The 21,535-nt window shown below is 44.2% G+C and overlaps 1 protein-coding gene across 1 annotated transcript in view; it reads left to right on the forward strand.

The window, feature by feature from the left end:
- PEPD (peptidase D) overlaps positions 1-21,535 on the forward strand; it is a 156,096-nt gene that overhangs the window by 7,642 nt on the left and 126,919 nt on the right. The window contains exons 4-6 of the mRNA XM_069739227.1: positions 7,661-7,724; positions 11,099-11,146; positions 19,124-19,185. Coding sequence (XP_069595328.1) covers positions 7,661-7,724; positions 11,099-11,146; positions 19,124-19,185 — 174 coding nt within the window. The remainder of the gene's footprint in view (positions 1-7,660; positions 7,725-11,098; positions 11,147-19,123; positions 19,186-21,535) is intronic.

Raw genomic sequence — 21,535 nt, forward strand, 5'->3', positions numbered from 1 at the left:
GGGGGGGCATCGGAGCACGGGGGGGGGGGGCATCGGAGCACGGGGGGGCAGCCACACTCCGCCCACGCACTTCCGCCCGCTCCCCCGCACTTCCTGCTGCAGCGGTTCTGCACATCAAATCGCAGTAAAACCCGCAGATATATTTTTGATCTGCGGGTTTTACTGCGATTTTGACCTCACAATGGAGGTCTATGGGTGCAGAACCGCTGCGGTTCAGGAAGAAGAATTGACATGCTCCTTCTTTTTTCCGGGAGCTATTCAGCGCGGCTTTTTTTTTACAATTTCCGGACCATGTGCACAGTGTGTCCTGTTTTCCATAGGGTACAGTGTACTGTACCCTGCATGGAAAACAGCTGCGGAACCGCAGCGGCAAAACCGCCGCGGTTCCGCGGTAAAAAACGCACTGTGTGAACATGGCCTTAAAAGGCTTTTTTTGACTCATACTTCTTGTCCTATTAGAAAGCGTTTTCAGCAGTCTTATTATCATCAGAGGCAGGATTACAATGACTGATAACACCTCTATACACCAAGATGCACCAATCACAATAGGTGATATCTCAGCTGACCATGCTCCTCTTCCCTTCACAATAAATTGCACACCCTCATTAGATTCTTCAGTGTAAAAGGTGGGGTTGACGTATGACCATTGCGACTAATGTGCGTTTGGATTTCCTCAACAGCAGGAAGTTAGAGTGTAAAATAAACCTCAGTGGCCTTTCTTTCTTTCTTTCTCTTTCTTTCTCTTTCTTTCTCTCTCTCTTTCTCTCTCTCTTTGTCTCTCTCTTTCTTTCTCTCTCTTTCTTTCTCTCTTTCTTTCTCTCTCTCTTTCTTTCTCTCTTTCTTTCTCTCTTTCTTTCTCTCTTTCTTTCTCTCTTTCTTTCTCTCTTTCTTTCTCTCTTTCTCTCCTATCTCTCTCTTCTCTCCTCTCTCTCTCTTCTATTTTCTCTCCTCTCTCTTCTCACTCTTCTCCCCTCTCCTCTCTCCTCTCTCTCTTCTCTCTGTCTTCTCTCTTCTCTCTTTCTCTCTTCTCTCCTTCCTCTTTCTTCTCTCGCCTCTTGCTTCTCTCTTAGCCCCCTCTCTCTTGTCTCTCTCGCCTCTCTCCCCCATCATCTCTCCCCCCATCTCTCTCGCCCCCCATCTCTCTCTCCCCCCCATCTCTCTCTCCCCCCATCTCTCTCTCCCCCATCATCTCTTCTCCATCATGTCTCTCCCCATCTCTCTCTCCCCCATCACCTCTCTCCCCATCATCTCTCTCCCCATCTCTCTCCCCATCTTTCTCTCCCCCATTATCTCTCTCCCCCATCTCCCCCATCATCTCTCTCCCCATCTCTCTCCCCATCTCTCTCTCCCCCATTATCTCTCTCCCCCATCATCTCTCTCCCCATCTCCCCCATCATCTCTCTCCCCATCTCTCTCTCCCCCATCATCTCTCTCCCATCTCTCTCTCCACCATCATCTCTCCCCCATCTCTCTCCCCCATCTCTCTCCCCCATCTCTCTCCCCCATCTCTCTCCCCCATCTCTCTCCCCCAACTCTCTCCCCCAACTCTCTCCCCCATATCTCTCCCCCATATCTCTCCCAATATTTCTCTCCCATCTCTCTATTTCCCATCTCTCTATTTCCCATCTCTCTCTTTCCCATCTTTCTCCCATCTCTCTTTCCCATCTCTCTCTCCCATCTCTTTCCCATCTCTCTATTTCCCATCTCTCTCTCCCTCTCCCATCTCTTTCCCATATCGCTCTCTTTTCCATCTCTCTCTCTCCCATCTTTTTCCCATCTCTCTCTCTCGCCTCACTCCCTCTCTCTCCTCCCTTCCTCTCCCCTCGCTCTCTCCTCCCTTCCTCTCCCCTCGCTTTCTCCTCCCTTCCTCTCCCCTCGTTCTCTCCTCCCTTCCTCTCCCCTCGCTCTCTCCTCCCTTCCTCTCCCCTCGCTCTCTCCTCCCTTCCTCTCCCCTCGCTTTCTCCTCCCTTCCTCTCCCCTCGCTTTCTCCTCCCTTCCTCTCCCCTCGTTCTCTCCTCCCTTCCTCTCCCCTCGCTCTCTCCTCCCTTCCTCTCCCCTCGCTCTCTCCTCCCTTCCTCTCCCCTCGCTCTCTCCTCCCTTCCTCTCCCCTCGCTCTCTCCTCCCTTCCTCTCCCCTCGTTCTCTCCTCCCTTCCTCTCCCCTCGCTCTCTCCTCCCTTCCTCTCCCCTCGCTCTCTCCTCCCTTCCTCTCCCCTCGCTTTCTCCTCCCTTCCTCTCCCCTCGCTTTCTCCTCCCTTCCTCTCCCCTCGCTTTCTCCTCCCTTCCTCTCCCCTCGTTCTCTCCTCCCTTCCTCTCCCCTCGCTCTCTCCTCCCTTCCTCTCCCCTCGCTCTCTCCTCCCTTCCTCTCCCCTCGTTCTCTCCTCCCTTCCTCTCCCCTCGTTCTCTCCTCCCTTCCTCTCCCCTCGCTCTCTCCTCCCTTCCTCTCCCCTCGTTCTCTCCTCCCTTCCTCTCCCCTCGCTCTCTCCTCCCTTCCTCTTCCCTCGCTTTCTCCTCCCTTCCTCTCCCCTCGTTCTCTCCTCCCTTCCTCTCTCCTCGCTTTCTCCTCCCTTCCTCTCCACTCGCTTTCTCCTCCCTTCCTCTCCCCTCGCTTTCTCCTCCCTTCCTCTCCCCTCGTTCTCTCCTCCCTTCCTCTCCCCTCGCTCTCTCCTCCCTTCCTCTCCCCTCGCTCTCTCCTCCCTTCCTCTCCCCTCGCTTTCTCCTCCCTTCCTCTCCCCTCGCTTTCTCCTCCCTTCCTCTCCCCTCGCTTTCTCCTCCCTTCCTCTCCCCTCGCTCTCTCCTCCCTTCCTCTCCCCTCGCTCTCTCCTCCCTTCCTCTCCCCTCGTTCTCTCCTCCCTTCCTCTCCCCTCGCTTTCTCCTCCCTTCCTCTCCCCTCGTTCTCTCCTCCCTTCCTCTCCCCTCGCTCTCTCCTCCCTTCCTCTCCCCTCGCTCTCTCCTCCCTTCCTCTCCCCTCGCTTTCTCCTCCCTTCCTCTCCCCTCGCTTTCTCCTCCCTTCCTCTCCCCTCGCTTTCTCCTCCCTTCCTCTCCCCTCGTTCTCTCCTCCCTTCCTCTCCCCTCGCTCTCTCTTCCCTTCCTCTCCCCTCGCTCTCTCCTCCCTTCCTCTCCCCTCGTTCTCTCCTCCCTTCCTCTCCCCTCGTTCTCTCCTCCCTTCCTCTCCCCTCGCTCTCTCTTCCCTTCCTCTCCCCTCGCTCTCTCCTCCCTTCCTCTCCCCTCGCTCTCTCCTCCCTTCCTCTCCCCTCGTTCTCTCCTCCCTTCCTCTCCCCTCGTTCTCTCCTCCCTTCCTCTCCCCTCGCTCTCTCCTCCCTTCCTCTCCCCTCGTTCTCTCCTCCCTTCCTCTCCCCTCGCTCTCTCCTCCCTTCCTCTTCCCTCGCTTTCTCCTCCCTTCCTCTCCCCTCGTTCTCTCCTCCCTTCCTCTCCCCTCGCTTTCTCCTCCCTTCCTCTCCCCTCGCTTTCTCCTCCCTTCCTCTCCCCTCGCTTTCTCCTCCCTTCCTCTCCCCTCGTTCTCTCCTCCCTTCCTCTCCCCTCGCTCTCTCCTCCCTTCCTCTCCCCTCGCTCTCTCCTCCCTTCCTCTCCTCCCTTCCTCTCCCCTCGCTCTCTCCTCCCTTCCTCTCTCACCTCTCTCCCCTCTGTGTCCCCTCTTTGTGCAAACATCTTTTCGGTGGGGTTGCCATGGTGTCTGACCCTTACCGATCTGACTATTCTAAGGAGACTGCAGAACGGGACCCCTTTACAATGGAGGGGTGACCACACAAGACTCTTGACTTTTCTGTGCCCTCTGTACATACATAGGATTATAAAAACTGTCATATTCCACTTTCATTAGCATCGTGTGCCACCCGATTCCTCTCGCTCCGCTCTTGGTTACTGCCACTAATCAATGATTCATTTCTCAGACCTGGTCCAGCAGGTGAGGACAGAAGGGGCTAAGTCCCAAGAATTAAATTAACCACTAACTTGGTCGTGTTTTCCGCAATTTGTCTAATTAAAATAGCGCTGCCATTTACTTCTCATTAATTTTAAATGTCAGAATGACTCAATACATTGATTAGAGATATTCAGAAAGTGCAACATATTGTGCAACAGATGCTCCGTCATGTCGGTTCAGCAGCTCTTAATATCATTATCTTTAAGTGCGTGATTGGAAATACATCCTGCGCTTTAACATGAAGACATGCGAGTCATCTCATTAATAGGTATTTACATGTAATTCACTAATGGAAAAATGAGGGTGAGTGTTGCATTGGATAAGTGGAGCTGTCAACCCACGTTTACAAGCCTCTAATTTTCTTCATGTTAAAAATGTTAATTTTCTGTCATTGCGTGGATTAGGTGCCGGTCCTCGCTGTAACCAGAGTAACACAAGACTGTCCCTGCGTGTAATCTGTGGAGGAAGGTGGCGCAGACAGAAGTGTTGATTAGAAATTATTCACCACTGATATCATCAGAGTTTTAATGGCTCCAAAAATAATCACCATTCTTCATCAAGTTTATAAATGCATTCTATTACTTATCCTGTACTGATCCTGAGTTACCTCCTGTATTATACCCCAGAGCTGCACTCACTATTCTGCTGGTGCAGTCACTGTGTACATACATTACATTACTGATCCTGAGTTACATCCTGTATTATACTCCAGAGCTGCACTCACTGTTCTGCTGGTGCAGTCACTGTGTACATACATTACATTACTGATCCTGAGTTACATCCTGTATTATACCCCTGAGCTGCACTCACTATTCTGCTGGTGCAGTCACTGTGTACATACAGTACTGATCCTGAGTTACATCCTGTATTATACTCTAGAGCTGCACTCACTATTCTGCTGGTGCAGTCACTGTGTACATACATTACATTACTGATCCTGAGTTACATCCTGTATTATACTCCAGAGCTGCACTCACTATTCTGCTGGTGCAGTCACTGTGTACATACATTACATTACTTACCCTTTACTGATCATGAGTTGCATTCTACATAGGAGCAGTATTATAGTAGTTATATTCTTGTACATAGGGGCAGTATTATAGTAGTTATATTCTTGTACATAGGGGCAGTATTATAGTAGTTATATTCTTGTACATAGGGGCAGTATTATAGTAGTTATATTCTTGTACATAGGGGCAGTATTATAGTAGTTATATTCTTGTACATAGGGACAGTATTATAGTAGTTATATTCTTGTACATAGGGGGCAGTATTATAGTAGTTATATTCTTGTACATAGGAGCAGTATTATAGTAGTTATTTTCTTGTACATATGAGCAGTATTATAGTAGTTATATTCTTGTACATAGGAGCAGTATTATAGTAGTTATATTCTTGTACATAGGGGCAGTAGTATAGTAGTTATATACTTGTACATAGGGGCAGTAGTATAGTAGTTATATTCTTGTACATAGGGGCAGTATTATAGTAGTTATATTCTTGTACATAGGGACAGTATTATAGTAGTTATATTCTTGTGCATAAGAGCAGTATTATAGTAATATTCTTGTAGATAGCGGCAGGCAGTATTATAGTAGTTATAATACTGCCCCTCTGAACAAGAATAGAATTGCTATAATACTGCCCCTATCTACAAGAATATAGTAGTATATATTCATACAGAGTTGTTAGATGATAAAGTATTTTAGACTTGCTGAGTTTCTTAGGTCATATTTTGTCCTTCCTTTTAGGTTGTGAATTTTTTCCATTAGTTTTTTGTTATTCCGTCCTGCTTCACAAAGTCACTTGACGGCTGGAATATATTATTCCTCAATAACTTGTGTACATTTCCTGCTGTTTTCTCTTCTTGCTGCCACAAAATCTAAGCAAGAGGGGAGATGTCCGGAACTGTCCATCTGTTTTCTTGATAAAAGTGTGATCATTCTGGGAATCCAGCGCTTGATTGGCGCTAATTGACTTGGCTCTAATTGGCTGCTCAATCACCTTGTCCCTTTCTGTGTCTTTCACTGTGCCTCTTTCTTCTTTTTTTGATACATTTTTTTCCCCCAGCAGATGCCACACTGTAAATGCGTTCTGTTCCCCTGGGTCATCTTCATGTGCGGCTTTCAGACAATATTTACACTTTTACATCATTCCTTCCAGGATAAACCTAAATGTCAGGAACAGAAATGCAGCGACATCTTGCTTGATAACTTCTGCTTTATCCCCAATCCACAAGACAACAATTCATATTGCTTGCAAGATCTGCAAATACCCAAGAATACCTAAGAATGGAAGCATTGTTTTTCTTCAGTCTGGGCAGATCTCTGCGCCTCCCGCAGTGGATCTGGATAATTAATGCTTTTGATCAATTTAAAAGTAGACAATTTGGCTTTATCTTATATTAACTTTGTGGAATTATTTTTCTTTATGTATGTAAAATTCAGGGCAGCTCTGGATGTGACTAGAGCATAATGTGACTTGAGATCATCAATGGTGCCTCCGTACCATGCAACACATCAAGGGCGCTGTACATTGGCTGGGTTTGTAAGCAGACTGCTTAGATTTGGTAACCAACAGAAATTTGAATGCAGCTTTGGATGTGAGTGGAGTATAAGCCATGATTCCACTTAAGATGCTTAAACTATCCTCAAGTTATAATGTAGCTTAAAATCTGCAAGTATGGTAAATATTTAGCGTGACCCTAAGGAGGGTCCCTGTGAATCATGTAGGGCTTAAACGTGCCTACAGGGTGTAGTTTAGGGGTAGTTAATTAGTGGCTAAATTAAGTATGGAAGCATGGAAGACCAAATATGGTTGTGCGGGCAATATTAAGTTAGAGGGTCTTTTGTTGTTTTACTTGGGAACATCAGAATGCAAATTGAGAAAAGTTTTCAAGGTTTCGACAGCATAGAAAAGTAGCCATAGTATGGGGGGGATTTTATTTTTTTCCTTCCCATTTCTCTAGATTGGGTGCTTCATTTTCTTCTGGTGATATAATGCGTGCGCTGAATGGTGGAAATCTCAGCACTTTACCTAAAGCTTTGACACTTAGGACGGTTTGGCGGGGCAGCTGTAAATGGGCAGGGGCCGACCATATTGCCAGGCAGATGTATGGGCGTGCAGATGCATAAGTGCCTGTCATTATTTGGGTGAGGGGGACAAGGGGAATATCAGGTTTGAGTCTTAATGCTGGTCAGAGTAGTTGTCCTGTTGATTCTAAGAAATCCTGATTCCTCATTTCCACTGTGTTCATACCCTGCGAGCGAATTGTTTACCATATGTAATGTCTTACCCCTTCTGCCACAAGAGTAGAAAGGAAACGTTCTCCTTCCCAATCACATAATTAGGAACCTGTCTGTAAAGCCGCTGCGTTGCACGGTGCATAATGTGGTGACGCAGCTGGTGGGAAATCTACAGCCTAATTTGTATTTTTCCAAAGTGAGCAATTATGATAAATTATTTCTTGCAAACAAACATGAGTTCATGTAAGGAGCGTGCAGGGAGGAGCGGAGGAGGATTGTTTTTAATGGGACAGTAGATACGGTTGTAGCTCAACTTATTAGTCAAATGTCTGCGTAATGACCATCAATCACGTGTAAATTACATTATGCACCAGCAGAGTTTTTAATTTTGGGTTAAATAGGGGAAAAAAAATAAGGGAATTTAATAGTAAGTTTATAGTACGTTTTTCGTTGATTTTTTTTTTTTCTACCTAGGATCCATCCTCCAGAGCACTTTAGACAGAAATACGCAGTCGATGAAGTTCATTACGCGTGCGATGTAAGTGTTTTGGCAAAAGTTTATGTCACCTATCTGTAGTTTATCAAAGTTTTCACGACAGGATTGCAATTAAACATTTGGCAGTAAATCTCGTTTGGTGCATACCTGCTGTCCGGAGTCTTGAGAACAGCATTTCCTCACTAATAGATATTTTACTGTCTTTTTTTTTTTTTTTTTTATAAAAGCAATCTGTCTATTAATTTTATTTAAAATTATATAATTATGAGGACTATTTTAAGACCAGGAAAACCAATTGGTATTGAGTCTAGGTGGCGAATAATTTTTATATGAACTGTAAGTTTTGTATATCCACCAACATGTATTTAAAAAAAAATCAAGAACCTTCTCTCTCATTGATTCAGATGTGTTGGAAAAAGAATAGTGACTCTGTCAGATCTCTTATGTTTGAGTGGTATGTAATAGAGGGAGAGTCCCTGAACTCGGAGATATATAGTTTTCTTTGGTTTTGTTCAGGTTTTTAGGTAAAATGTGATGAAATGCTGTCCTTCTTGTCTCCGCCCACACACTATGCATGGGCAGAGTCAGCAGGACTCACAGGCTTTTTGTTTTGAGCCTTTTTTTCAGCCGAATTTTACATGAAATTAATGGACCAAATCATAAAAAAACTATATATGCCCCAAATTTGCATATTCTGTTTTATTACCTACCATCCTTAGAAAGGAAATGCGGCATATCCTGTTAAAATCTTCTGTAAATGTAACCTCTTGTCTAGTCCTCCTGTCCAGTTAATTGTGAGAGTATTGGATTACACTATTACAATCCCAAGTTTTACTGCTGTATTATTACTTTTCATTTCAGGAGTCTAGGAGAGATGGATAATGACCCCTCGGAAACAATTAAATTGTCAAAAGCTTTCCCTCTTAAAGGGGCTCTGTCAGATCTCTTTTATAGTAGCAGTATGTAATCAAGAAGGAGACCCTGATCTCTGGGATTTTTTCGTTTTGTTTAGTGTTTTTAGGTAAAATCTAATGAAATGCTTCCAGGAATTGAGAGTCCTTCTTCTCCCCGCCCACACACTGTGCATGGGCTGGGTCAGCAGGACTCACAGGCTTTTTGTGAGTCTTTCTTTTCAGTAGCATTTTATGCGAAAATACTGAACCAAATCATAAAAAACTATAAATATCCCAAGCTAGCGTCTCTCGCTGTATTACCTACCGTCCTTACAAAGGAAATTCGGCATATCCTTTTAAAAGCTCACGTAAATGTAATTTCTCATCTCGTCCTCTTCCAGATTCTGAGAATATTGGACGACGGCCACTAATACAGACCTAAGTTTTAATGCTGTATTATTGCTTTGCGGAGTCTAGGAGAGCTGGTTAATGATTACTAAGGAAACAAGTAATTTCTCTCCCAGTTTAATCCCATTTCCCCACTTGACTGAGCTGTACTTGCAGGAAGCGCTCTCTCTGTTCGGTGTTGGCCTCTTATAACCCGCTGTTAGACGCTCTTTCCCTCTGACCCATCTCGTGGGCAGGATTTATCATTCATCGCCCGTTACATGTGTCTGCTGACAAGCGACTGCTGAGAGGCAAAGCGCTTCATTATTGCAGCAGTGTCAATCAATAATTCCTGCATCAATAATCAAGTCTGTAAATAAAGGGAAATGGAGACGTTAATGTGACGCTGCCTCTGCATTCATGGCACAGTCCACCCGGCCTGTGTATCCACTGTGCACCCTACCTTTGGCTTTATTTATGGGCTGTTCAGGGGTAGAAGATTTCCCTTCTCATATAAAATCGGGTCCAAACTTCTACAATCATCACTTCATCTGGAATGAATTACATTCTGGGACTTTTAGTTCCCCAGCAAGTGAAATGAACATTAACGTGGTTCATTTGAAAGAAAACCTCCGAAATGGAGGACACGATAAGGAAGATAATTTGGGCAGGTGTTCTTCATGTGTTGTTGTTTTTATATTTCTTGCAGTTTGAGCCTAGTAATGTTTAAAATGCATTTTATTTTTGGTATTTTGTGCATTTTTGGGGGGAGTGAGTGGCTTTTTTTTGTTCCAGAATGCAGCATTTCCCAGGAGTGGTGTTTTTAGCATAAGCTTCTTTAGTTGACTTGATAATTGGAGAAAGGAGAACAAAAGTGAAAAAAAAAGGATCAAATTAAAAAGTAGAAAAAATACTACACCCTACATGCTTTGTAAAAAAAACAAAAACAATAAAAATACTAGAAAATAAAAGTACATTGAAAAATAATTATCAAGAAAGAAAGATTTTAACAATATTCCTACCAAAACCCCAATTGTCACATATCAACTTGATTCTGTTGAGGACTCTGTGCTCAGCTTGCACGGAGCAGCAGCATGCATCCTCAACCGTCACTTCATGTAAAGGCTGGATGGAACAAGGCCTTGTTCTCCTTTCTAGCCATTTGTGGGGGTCCCATACACATTAGACAAAAGTCGGCCAAACAAACTTTTAGGGCAGGATAGACCAGCCATCTAATGTGTGTGTTAGGGGTCTCCCGACTCCCTGGCACAGGGGATATAAAGATCTGGTGGTTGCAAATCAATCACACAATCCTTTTTTTTTTCTGTGGGTAGCTCTTGGAGACAAGCAGAGTGCTCTTCAGAGCTGGGTGTTAGATGTCAGTCAACTAAATTAATGTTTGGCTGGGAGCTATCCATCAATCACCTCTATACAGCCCATCCTGCAGTATATTTATCAGTTAGTTCAATCTATGTACAGGCTATCCTGCAATATATCTTTTTTTTTGTCCACTGTATATACAGCCAATCCTGCAATATATCTCTCCTTTCTGTCCTCTCTATATACAGCCCATCATGCAGTTTATCTATCCTTTCTGTCCTGTTTATATACAGTCCATCCTGAAGTATATTATTCCTTTATATCCTTTTTATGTACAGCCTTCTCTGCAGTATTTTTATCCTTTTCGTTCACTCTATATACAGCCCATCCTGCAATATATCTTTTTTTCTGTCCACTGTATATACAGCCCATCCTGCAATATATCTCTCCTTTCTGTCCACTCTATGTATGGTCCATCTTATGTCTGAGGTAACATTTATCACCTATGTAGTTTATCTTTGCATCTCTCTAATAGGTAAAGGGTGTCTGTTAATCTTATTGCCTGGATGTTTTGAGCTAGCAGCAGTCGTACTCACCCAATATGACATTTATTGCGGGCTCTTAGCCGTTCCTCCTTCTTTAAGCTTAATTGTAGGACCTTTTTATAGTAGGACCTTTTTATAGTAGGACCTTTTTATTGTAGGACCTTTTTATTGTAGGACCTTTTTATTGTAGGACCTTTTTGTGTTATCAGGTTAAGGGAATGCTACATGACAGCTGTTCGCATCAACTAACATTTATTTTTCCTTCCATCAGATTGCTAAAGTCTTGAGTGCAAAGAGCCCGTCAGTCCTGCTCACTCTGGTAAGATAACCTCCTTGGAATATACTGACACCATTGACTTCATGCCTCCATAATCTGCTTCTATCATGGGGTGGAAAGGTCCAGTCTCATTATCATAAATTTACAAGCTCAGGAAAGAAACGATTGGTAACACCCGCTGCTTTACATTCCTTCCTGAAGCTTTTATGGGTGTGACAAAGGTCACATCTCCTGTTCAAAGTGGCCCTTTTGTCTTCATAGTTACCCTCTTTGTATGTATGTAGGTATGTATTTAAAGAACTCTGCGGCAAATAATTACATTTTCTCAGCAAAATTTAAGCTTTTTTTTTTTTTTTAAAAAAGATAACTTTAGTGAAACTTATAGTGCAAAAAATGGAGGCTGGTATTGTGGTCTATCTTATGTCTGCCCTGTAGGAGCCTAAAGCTATATAATGGAATAGGTTGCCCATGAAAAAGTTATAAAAAAACAACAACCAAAAACAAAAAAAAACAACATTATTTTAGGGTTCTTCTGCATAGTGGACTTAAAAAAAAAAAAAATTATCTATGAGGTTCATGGATGTTACCAGCCCTGACTCGCCGTTCCGCTTCTTTTATTGGGAAGTTCGTGTTCTTGCGATATTCGTGGCCTCGCCGGGGGGAGTCAGGTGGCAGAAAGATAATTTTTTTTTATTTCCAATCAAACGGCGTGCAGGGTGAATATGACTTTTAGTGTGTGTAGTTAGATCAATTTTATTAGAATCGTGTTGATGCAATGACTGCCAGCGACACCCGGCACGGCTCTCTTGCCGTTACGGTTTTTAATGAAAGCGCCTCTCATCATATAGGAGGGGGGGGAGAGAGGATGATTCCTCCACTGCTTTCTCTAAAGAGAGGAAAAGTCAGATAAGTAATTACTTTCTGCAGTTTTTATGGCGAGCTGCTTATTTTTAATTTTACATGGAGGAGAAAACTGATGGAGAAGAATATTTTGAGGGAAGTGTTGAAAGTTTTAAGGCCATCTTCTGTGAAACCATACATTGTTGGTGCGACTTTGTTTCTTACTGCAGGCAGAGGGGAGAGGCTCCTGCTGCAGGCAGTTTTCTTACAGCCACACACAGTACAGTGAAGAAAAGGGGAACAATTCTAAGCTCCTGTCACATTTGAATATTTACATGAAACAAAAGATGAGAAATTTTGAGGAATTCTAAAAATCCAATTTTCAAATTATTATTTTTTTGTTCGTTTTCTCTATTTAGTGTTTCTTTAAAGGGAATCTGTCAGCAGGTTTTTAATACATAATCTAATAGCAGCATGATGGCTTGGGACAGAAACCCTGATTCCAGTGATCTATCACTTCGTTCACTGGGTGCAGCAGGTTTGATACAATCACAGTTTTCTCTGCTGCAGATCTAGCAGAGCTTGGAATGCTAAGCCATGTATAACCCCGCCCACACCAATGATTGGCTGCTGTCTTCTAATCGGAGGTGGAGCCTTGGTTTGACTAAGAGGCACGAGACAGCTAGTCATGTAGTAATAATCTCCTGCTAATAAAACACTGATCGTATTGAAACACCAAAACACAGCACAGTAAGTGATACATCTCTGGAATCAGGGTTTTCCCCCCTACATTATGCTGTTCTCAGATTACATAGCAAAAACCTGCTGATAGATTCCCTTTAAGGGTTATTTCATTCTGATTAAGAGATGTAAAATTGCTAGGATGTGCATGTCTAATCTCCCATCTTGAAAATGATTTGGCCACAGGGTTGTTTTTGCACACTTTTTTCCTATTTGATTTTCTCCTGCAGAGCAGCGCTCCCAGCCTGTGCAGGCAACTGAGCCGACACCATTCAAATGAAGAACTTGCAACAAAGATTTATGAATTTTACTCTCTGGGTCTTTGTTTTCTATATATATATTTTATATTTTTCTGGTTGAGCCTGATGATTTTCCATCGAGAGGAGGACAGCAGGGTGCGTGTTACATTGGCCCACGCTTATACGATATTACAGCTAGGACAGGTTTCTGACGCTTGTCAGAGATGAGAGGCTCTCGATAATAAAGCCGACTGTCACCCCCCAGGCGATGGAGGACATATCCCTCACACACACATAAGTCATAGATGTGCCTGCTTACCACTTCCTCGCAGCGCAGCCTCGGCGGCAGTCCCGGCTCATGTTTTATTCCAGTACAGACATGTATTTTATGTATATATACAGGCTGGGGTCAGGTTGGTCTTTTCTAACAAAATTCTGTTTGTGGAGAAATCACTTGGACAGCACATTGCTCCTCTTCCACTACATCCCTACTGCTGGACTAAAGATCAAAAAAAGCAGAAAGTGGATCAAAATGCAACCAGAAACGGGAGTCGGGGACAAATTCTGAGATGTACCTGTCAATGATGGGAGTGTCTATATATTTCCCATGGTATGGACGTGTGAACGACGTAGCTAATCACTGCCACTTAATTGTAATGTCCTATCCGGAAAGTAAAGCTTTGATCCTGGCAGGGGGGAATGGCAGAGGGGAATTGGCAGATAAGGATATACAGTACTGTGCAAAAAGTTTTAGGCAGTCCTGGAAAAAATGCTGCACAGTAAGAAGCTTTCGAAAATAAATAAAAGTATTAATAGTTTATTTGAAAAATTCAAAGTGATTGAACAAAAGGGAAATGTAAATCACATCAATACTTGGTGACCACTCTTTTCCTTTAAAACAGCATCATTTAGGTGTAAGAGTTATACTGAACAGGCGATAATGATCATCATTTTCATATGTAGCTTGAAAAACGTTCATTAACAGAAACAGCTGTGTAACAGGCTTAAAACTGTGGGAGGCTTAACACTGGGTGAGGAACAGCCAACCTATGCTACAAAGGTGAGGATGTGGGAGACAGTTTCATTTGTTAGGTCATACACCTTGTCAGGAATGAGCACAGCATAAGACACACAAGGTAGTTATAGTGCATTAGACAGGTCTCTCCCGGGCAAAGATTTCAAAGCTGGTTAGATTTTCCAGATGTGCTGTTCAAGAAATGGACAACGTTGAGGAATGCAGACTCAGTGGTTGGCCAAGGAAACTTAGTGCAGCAGATGAAAGATGCATCATTGTTAACTTCACTTTGAAATCGAAAGATGTCCAGCAGTGCCATCAACTCAGAAGTGGCAGCAACCTGTGAGACAAGCTATATCCATTTACTGTTCGGAAAAATCTGGCCAGAAGTAGCCTTTATGGAAGAAATGCGTCCAAAAAGTCAGGGCCTAGATGCTGAAACAAAGCTAAGTGACTCAACTACTCGCGAAAACATAGGAACTGGGATGCAGAGAATAGCAGCAGGTAATCTTGACTGAGGAGTCATAATATGAAATATTTGGCAGTAAGCGAAGGCATATTGTTCTGAAAGAGCTGAAGAATGGCACAATAATGAGGGGCCTGCAGGAGGAGTGAGAGTCCTGCAAGTCTGGGGCTTAATTTCAGCCCATGTAGTTTGGAATTTGGTCAGGATTAATGGTGTCCTCAATGCTGAGAAATGCAAACAGATACTTAGCTAATACAGTCAGGGAGGCGTCTGGCTGCAAATTTATTCTGCAGCCGAACAACGACCCCAAACTTCCAGCCAATGTGATTAAGAACGAGGAGACCTAGGGGTGAGAATTTGGCCTCCTCAGAGCATGATCCCACATCATCCAGTCTGTCTGGGGTCACTTGAATAGACAGAAGGGTCTGCTCAAGCCTCATGCACAGAGGATTTGGGATCAGTTCTCCAAGATGTTTGGAACAACCTCCTGACGAGTTCCTTCAAAAGCTGTGTTCAAGTGACAAATACCTAGAAAAAGCGATGAAGGCAACTGGCGCTCACCAAATATTGATCTGATTTTGGTCTTTTATTTTGCATTTTGTTAATTAATAAAAAAATAAATAAACTACTATCACTTCTATTGTTGAAAGCTTCTTTGCAGAATTTTTTCCACACCTGCCTAAAAGTTTTGCACAGTACTGCATATATATTTTAATATATTTTTGGCCATTCTAATTGGCGCTTTTTTCACTGTGCCAATTTTGCTAATTTAAAATCTGGAGGAAAATCTAAACCTCCTCCCACTTACTAGTTTACACTGGTTTCCAGCATTTACTGCAATTGTGAAATCTACTTTCAATTCAAGGTTTTTCCAATCTGCTTACCATCAGTGAATGGAAATGTTCTAGTTTTCACCTGGAGTCTGAAAACTTGTCACACTCGGGGTGTAGGTGCAGGGTATGTTACAATAGCGGGGCGCTGATGCACTGTGACATGAGCAGGATGTTTTTTTTAGTCTCTGAGTGCAATCGACTCCAAACAGAGATTTTAAAATAGTGAGTTATTGAAACATAAAGTGTGTTAGATAGTTTCTGGACTCCATTATCCTCAGGATACAAAACCAGGAAACCTCTTTCTAATTAGTCCTGGGGAAAATGGAGCCGTCCATGGTGCTGAAAAGCAGCAAACTTCATAGAAGTACTGCAATTGTGCTCAGTGGGAAGCGATCATTTGAATGTTTTTCTTGCTCGTCATCTCTATATTGTTGTCTGCACCCGGCTGCAGATCTGACGGTAGCAGCATCCACACAAAGCAATATTTGTTCTTCGTCCTGTGACATTTGCCATTGCCGGGTACGACACCCAGAACAAGTTTTGAAATCCTGATGTGACATTTATATAAAAACTGTGACATTTACACTGAACATTGGAAATAGTTATATTCTCACATTAGCCAAACAAAAAAAAAATAGGAAAAGAAGAAATATTGTCCCGTCACAGTCAGAAGCTGCTCTTTAAAGGGAAACTCTTAGTGGGTTTATGCTGTCCTGTAGTAGTGACAAATAAACTTCTTTCAACACTATGTCATTTGTCATCAAGGTGTTGAATGAGCAAAGGAGCCTTTGAAATTCACGAGGTCCACTTTCCCCGACCTCTTGCCACTTATTGACAGCTATCCTCCTACTACTGTTCATAGAAAGAAGGCCGTCAATTCTCAGCAGGTGAACAAAGAACCCATGCTATGTATACTGAGGAAACTTGAGCTGGTGCTCCTCACTGAAAAGATGCTTGAGTAGGTGTCAGTCACAGAGAGGGATCCTGAGCAGGTCCACGTCACCAAGAGGACTCCTGAGCAGGTCCACATCACCAAGAGGACTCCTGAGCAGGTCCACGTCACCAAGAGGACTCCTGAGCAGGTCCACATCACCAAGAGGACTCCTGAGCAGGTCCACGTCACCAAGAGGACTCCAGAGCAGGTCCACGTCATCAAGAGGACTCCTGAGCAGGTCCACGTCACCAAGAGGACTCCTGAGCAGGTCCACGTCACCAAGAGGACTACTGAGCAGGTCCACGTCACCAAGAGGACTCCTGAGCAGGTCCACATCACCAAGAGGACTCCTGAGCAGGTCCACGTCACCAAGAGGACTCCTGAGGTGGTCCCCGTCACGAAAAGGACTACTGAGCAGGTCCACGACACCAAGAGGACTCCAGAGCAGGTCCACGTCACCAAGAGGACTCCAGAGCAGGTCCACGTCACCAAGAGGACTCCTGAGCAGGTCAACGTCACCTACAGGACTCCTGAGCAGGTTCACGTCACCAAGAGAACTCCTGAACAGGTCCACCTCACCAAGATGACTCCTAAGCAGGTCCACTTCACTGAGGGGTTCTTAATTGGTGCACGTTACCCTCAATACGCCTGAGTTGGTGCACGTCATCGGGAGGACACCTGAGCTTGTGCCAGTCACCGAGAGGATGCCACTCAATGACAACTATCTTCTTACTACTACTATGAATAAGAATAAAGACGTCAATTCTGAGAAGGTGGAAAAAGAACCCCAGGTTATGGATACTGAGGACTTCTGCTACCCATCATCCAGAAGACTCTGAACTAGTGCACATTAACAAAGTAGACACCTAAGCTGATGCCTATCACCGAAAAGACGCTAAAGCAGGTACATGTCACTGACAGGACTTCTCAATTGGAGCAGGTTATCGAGAGCATGACTAAGTTGGTGCATGTCACCAGGAGGATTTATGAGCTGGTGCACGTCAGTGGGAGGTTGCCTGAGCTGGTATGTGTCACTGAGAGGATGCCACAAAATGACAACAGTCTTCCTTCTACTGTGCATAAGATGAAAGCTGTCAATTCTCAGCAAATGGACAAAAAGCCATATCATGAATACTGAGGACTCCTAAGCTGGTGGTCGTTACCAAGAGGACTCATGAGCTGGTGGTTGTTACTGCTAGGCCACCCAAACTGGTGGTTGTCACCGAGAGGATGCCTGAGGTGGAGGAAGTCACCGAGATGACGCTTGGGCTGGAGGAAGTCACTGAGGACGCCTGAGCTGGTGCTCGTCACTGAAAATACTTTTCAAATTGTGCCGGTCACAGAGCAGACTCAACAGCAGCTCCACATCATCAAGAGGACTTCTGAATTGGTGCACATTAACGAGAGTACACCCTACCTGGTGCCCGTTGCTGGGAGGAAGCCTGAGATGGTGCCCGTCACCGAGAGGACGCCACTGATTGACAACTATCTTGCGTCTACTGTGAATTTGTTAGATAGTAGTCATTTCTCAGCAGATGGACAAAGAACCCATATCATGAATACTGAGGACTCCTGAGATGCTGCGCATCAACCAGAGGACCCTTAGCTGGAGTACATTATTGAAAGGGGTCCTGAGCTGGTGCTGATCGAGAGGACTCCTGAGCTGGCGCTCTTCGCCAAGAAGACTCTCCTGACACCTCTTCCGACAAGCCTACAGCCTGCAGTGATCCTCACCCTACTGAACCACCGCACAGCTAGCTCTACCCTCTCCTAGTTTATCCTCACCCATCCCCTGCAGACTGTGAGCCCTTGCGGGCAGGGTCCTCCCTCCTTCTGTACCTCTTTGTGCCTTTTTTTTTGCTCATGTTTAATCTATTTGTCTATATTTGCCCCCTTTTCACATGTAAAGCTCCATGGAATAAATGGCGCTATAAAAAAGTATAATAATAGCTGGCGCTCTTCACCGAGAGGACTCCGGAGCTGACGCTCTTCGCCGAGAGGACTCCGGAACTAGTGCTCTTCACCGAGAGGACTCCTGAGCTGGCGCTCTTCGCCGAGAGGACTCCTGAGCTGGCGCTCTTCGCCGAGAGGACTCCTGAGCTTGTGCTCTTCGCCGAGAGGACTCCTGAGCTGGCGCTCTTCGCTGAGCGGACTCCTGAGCTGGTGCTCTTCGCCAAAAGGATTCCTGAGCTGGCGCTAGTTGCCGAGAGGACTTGTGAGCTGGTTCTAGTTGCCGAGAGGACTCGTGAGCTGGCTCTAGTTGCCGACAGGCCTCGTGAGCTGACTCTAGTTGCCGAGAGGACTCGTGAGCTGGCTTTAGTTGCCGAGAGGACTTGTGAGCTTGCGCTAGTTGCCGTGAGGGCTCGTGAGCTTGCGCTAGTTGCCGAGAGGACTCGTGAGCTGGTTCTAGATGCTGAGAGGGCTCCTGAGCAGGTGCTAGTTGCCGAGAAGACTCCTAAGCTGGTGCCCGTTTCCAAGAGGACTTCTGAATTGGTGCACATACGCCTGAGCTGGTCCACACCACCAAGAGAATGCCTGAGTTGGTTCTTGTCACAGGTAGGACTCTGTGCCCCTCTCGGCATAGGTGGATGGTAATATAGCTTCAGGATCATGTTTTATAGTATGAGATATGTTATTACAGACTTGCATTAGAGCTCAATATACCAAAGAGAAGATTTCTAACTAAGATTATTTACAGAGATCATTCATTTTCTATTTAAATGCATAACATTTTGTTACACTAGCTTACATATTCCTTACAATTTCAGTATAAGGTTGTTGCTGATTTGGCCTAGCCCAGGACATTTCTTTTCTTTCTTTCACTGTTTTGTGACATGCACAATAGTACGAGGTTACCTCAGGACACCGTTTTATAATACCATTAATCAATTATTCTTTTTACTTGAGTCTTTTCATTTTATTTACATCTTGTTTCTTCTTCGTCTTCGCAGCGTGGTGTTAATACCGACAGCGGAAGTGTTTGCAGAGAGGCCTCCTTTGAAGGAATTAGTCAGTAAGTGAAAATCACCTTACCTGGTCTGTTATCCAAGAAAAACAAAACCCAAAACTACCTCTTAAGCATCAACATCCTTAATACCGCATCGCTCAGGGCAGTTAGAAAATAATTGCCTATCTTCACACACACAGAAGAAAACACGGAGGCTGAGCATCTAGAATAAAAATATACCAATCCCCCTGCAGGCATGCTACATACAAGTGATGTACGAATAAAAAAACATTGTATGTAGTCAATCCTTAGTTACATCCTGTATTATACTCCAGAGCTGCACTCACTTTTCTGCTGATGTAGTCACTATGTACATACGTTACATTGCTTATCCTCTACTGGTCCTGAGTTACATCCTGTAAAGTATTGTACTCCACAGCTGCGCTCACTGTTCTGCTGGTGCAGCCACTGTGTACATACATTAAATTACTGATCCTGAGTTACATCCTGTATTATACTCAAGAGCTGCACTCACTATTCTGCTGGTGCAGTCACTTTGTACATACATTACATTACTGATCCTGAGTTACATCCTGAATTATACCCAGAGCTGCACTCACTATTCTGCTGGTGCAGTCACTGTGTACATACATTACATTACTGATCCTGAGTTACCTCCTGTATTATACCCCAGAGCTGCACTCACTATTCTGCTGGTGCAGTCACTGTGTACATACATTACATTACTGATCCTGAGTTACATCCTGTATTATACCCAGAGCTGCACTTACTATTCTGCTGGTGCAGTCACTGTGTACACACATTACATTACTGATCCTGAGTTGCATCCTGTATTATACTCCAGAGCTGCACTCTCTATTCTGCTGGTGCAGTCACTGTGTACATACGTTACTGATCCTGAGTTGCATCCTGTATTATACTCCAGAGCTGCACTCTCTATTCTGCTGGTGCAGTCACTGTGTACATACATTACATTACTGACCCTGTACTGATCCCGAGTTACATCCTGTATTATACCCCAGAGCTGCTTTCACTGTTCTGCTGGTGCAGTCACTAAGTCCCATTGCTCCTGATGTAGGTGCAGGTCATTTATGGCATATACTGTAGAAATGCCATGAATGTGAATGTGTAAGATCAGAATACTTCTATAAAGTCTTTAAGTAGTAAAGGTAATAGTTGGTTTTCCAATTTAGAAAAATAGTTACAACCTCCGCTACCGTCACCTTTCCCAAAGTTGTAGCACAACCTTCTTCCGCCACTTAGCGCCTGTGCTTATTATGGGCTCCCCATCTGTTATTTCCTCATACTCTGATATAACGTGCGGACGTGGGGAGGTGGAAAGAGGACAAACAAAGCCACATTATACAGATTTGAGACATTGCGATTCTTCCCTCCATCCGGCATCCCAGCAGATTCTCATCTACATTCGCTCGTGTCAAATTAAGCTAAGTTAATGTATTTCCCCCATCCCCACCTCCGGTATTAAGATATCATCCCATTATTGTGATGTACAGCCGCGCTCCGGAGTCAATCACGGTCCCGAGCAGCAGGAGCTCTGACAATCGTTCACACATTGTCAGAATAAATACATAAAAAATCCACACGAGCCGCGCGCGCCATCCCTGCGCCGTAACACTCAATATGTATAACAGTGACTTGTGACCACAGTCGCGTGCTGACAGTCCCATAAATATGTATTGATACGAAGGTTGGAAATAGGAAGAGTAAATTGAGAGGGAATCGTACAGAAATAACGCCGTCGTCTCAAGTTTCTGCCCGACACTCTCTCTTTTTTTATTTTTCTAATGCAAGCACAAGACATAATCCTCGACTTTGCTGCAAGTAATGGATTTACATTTCCGACAGGTTATTGTTCTCCTGGTTATTGAGAAGATGTTGCAGAGCTGACTTTGTCACATGTTTGTGGTTTAAGTCTAAACCTAATACATCATTACGTTCAGGAAAGAAATAAATGCAGATGTAGCAGAGATGGATAGCCAACGTTTCATTTTACCACCATGCTAAGACAGGCAAAATGATGCATTGGGTTTTCTCGCAATCGTATGCAAAGCTACAGATAACACATGATGACATCACCATAAGATGCTATGAACTCTGTCGTGCGCTACATATATCTATCTGTCGTGTCCACTGATTATAGATGAACATGCCGTTATCTCTATAGGTAGATATATATGGAGTGGAGATGAGCTGGTCAGGATTCCAAGTCAATGTCACGATGTCTTATATGTAGTTTTATAGAGATTCTAGAACAACATCTGCTCCATCTTGACAATGTCTGTTTAAAGGAACACCTCGCATATTTCAGCAAGACAATGATAAACCACATACAACATCCATCACAGCAGCACAGCACCGCAGCAGAAGAGTTCAG

The sequence above is a fragment of the Ranitomeya imitator genome, chromosome 9 (assembly GCF_032444005.1).
Source record: "Ranitomeya imitator isolate aRanImi1 chromosome 9, aRanImi1.pri, whole genome shotgun sequence".
NCBI classification, from domain to species: domain Eukaryota; kingdom Metazoa; phylum Chordata; class Amphibia; order Anura; family Dendrobatidae; genus Ranitomeya; species Ranitomeya imitator.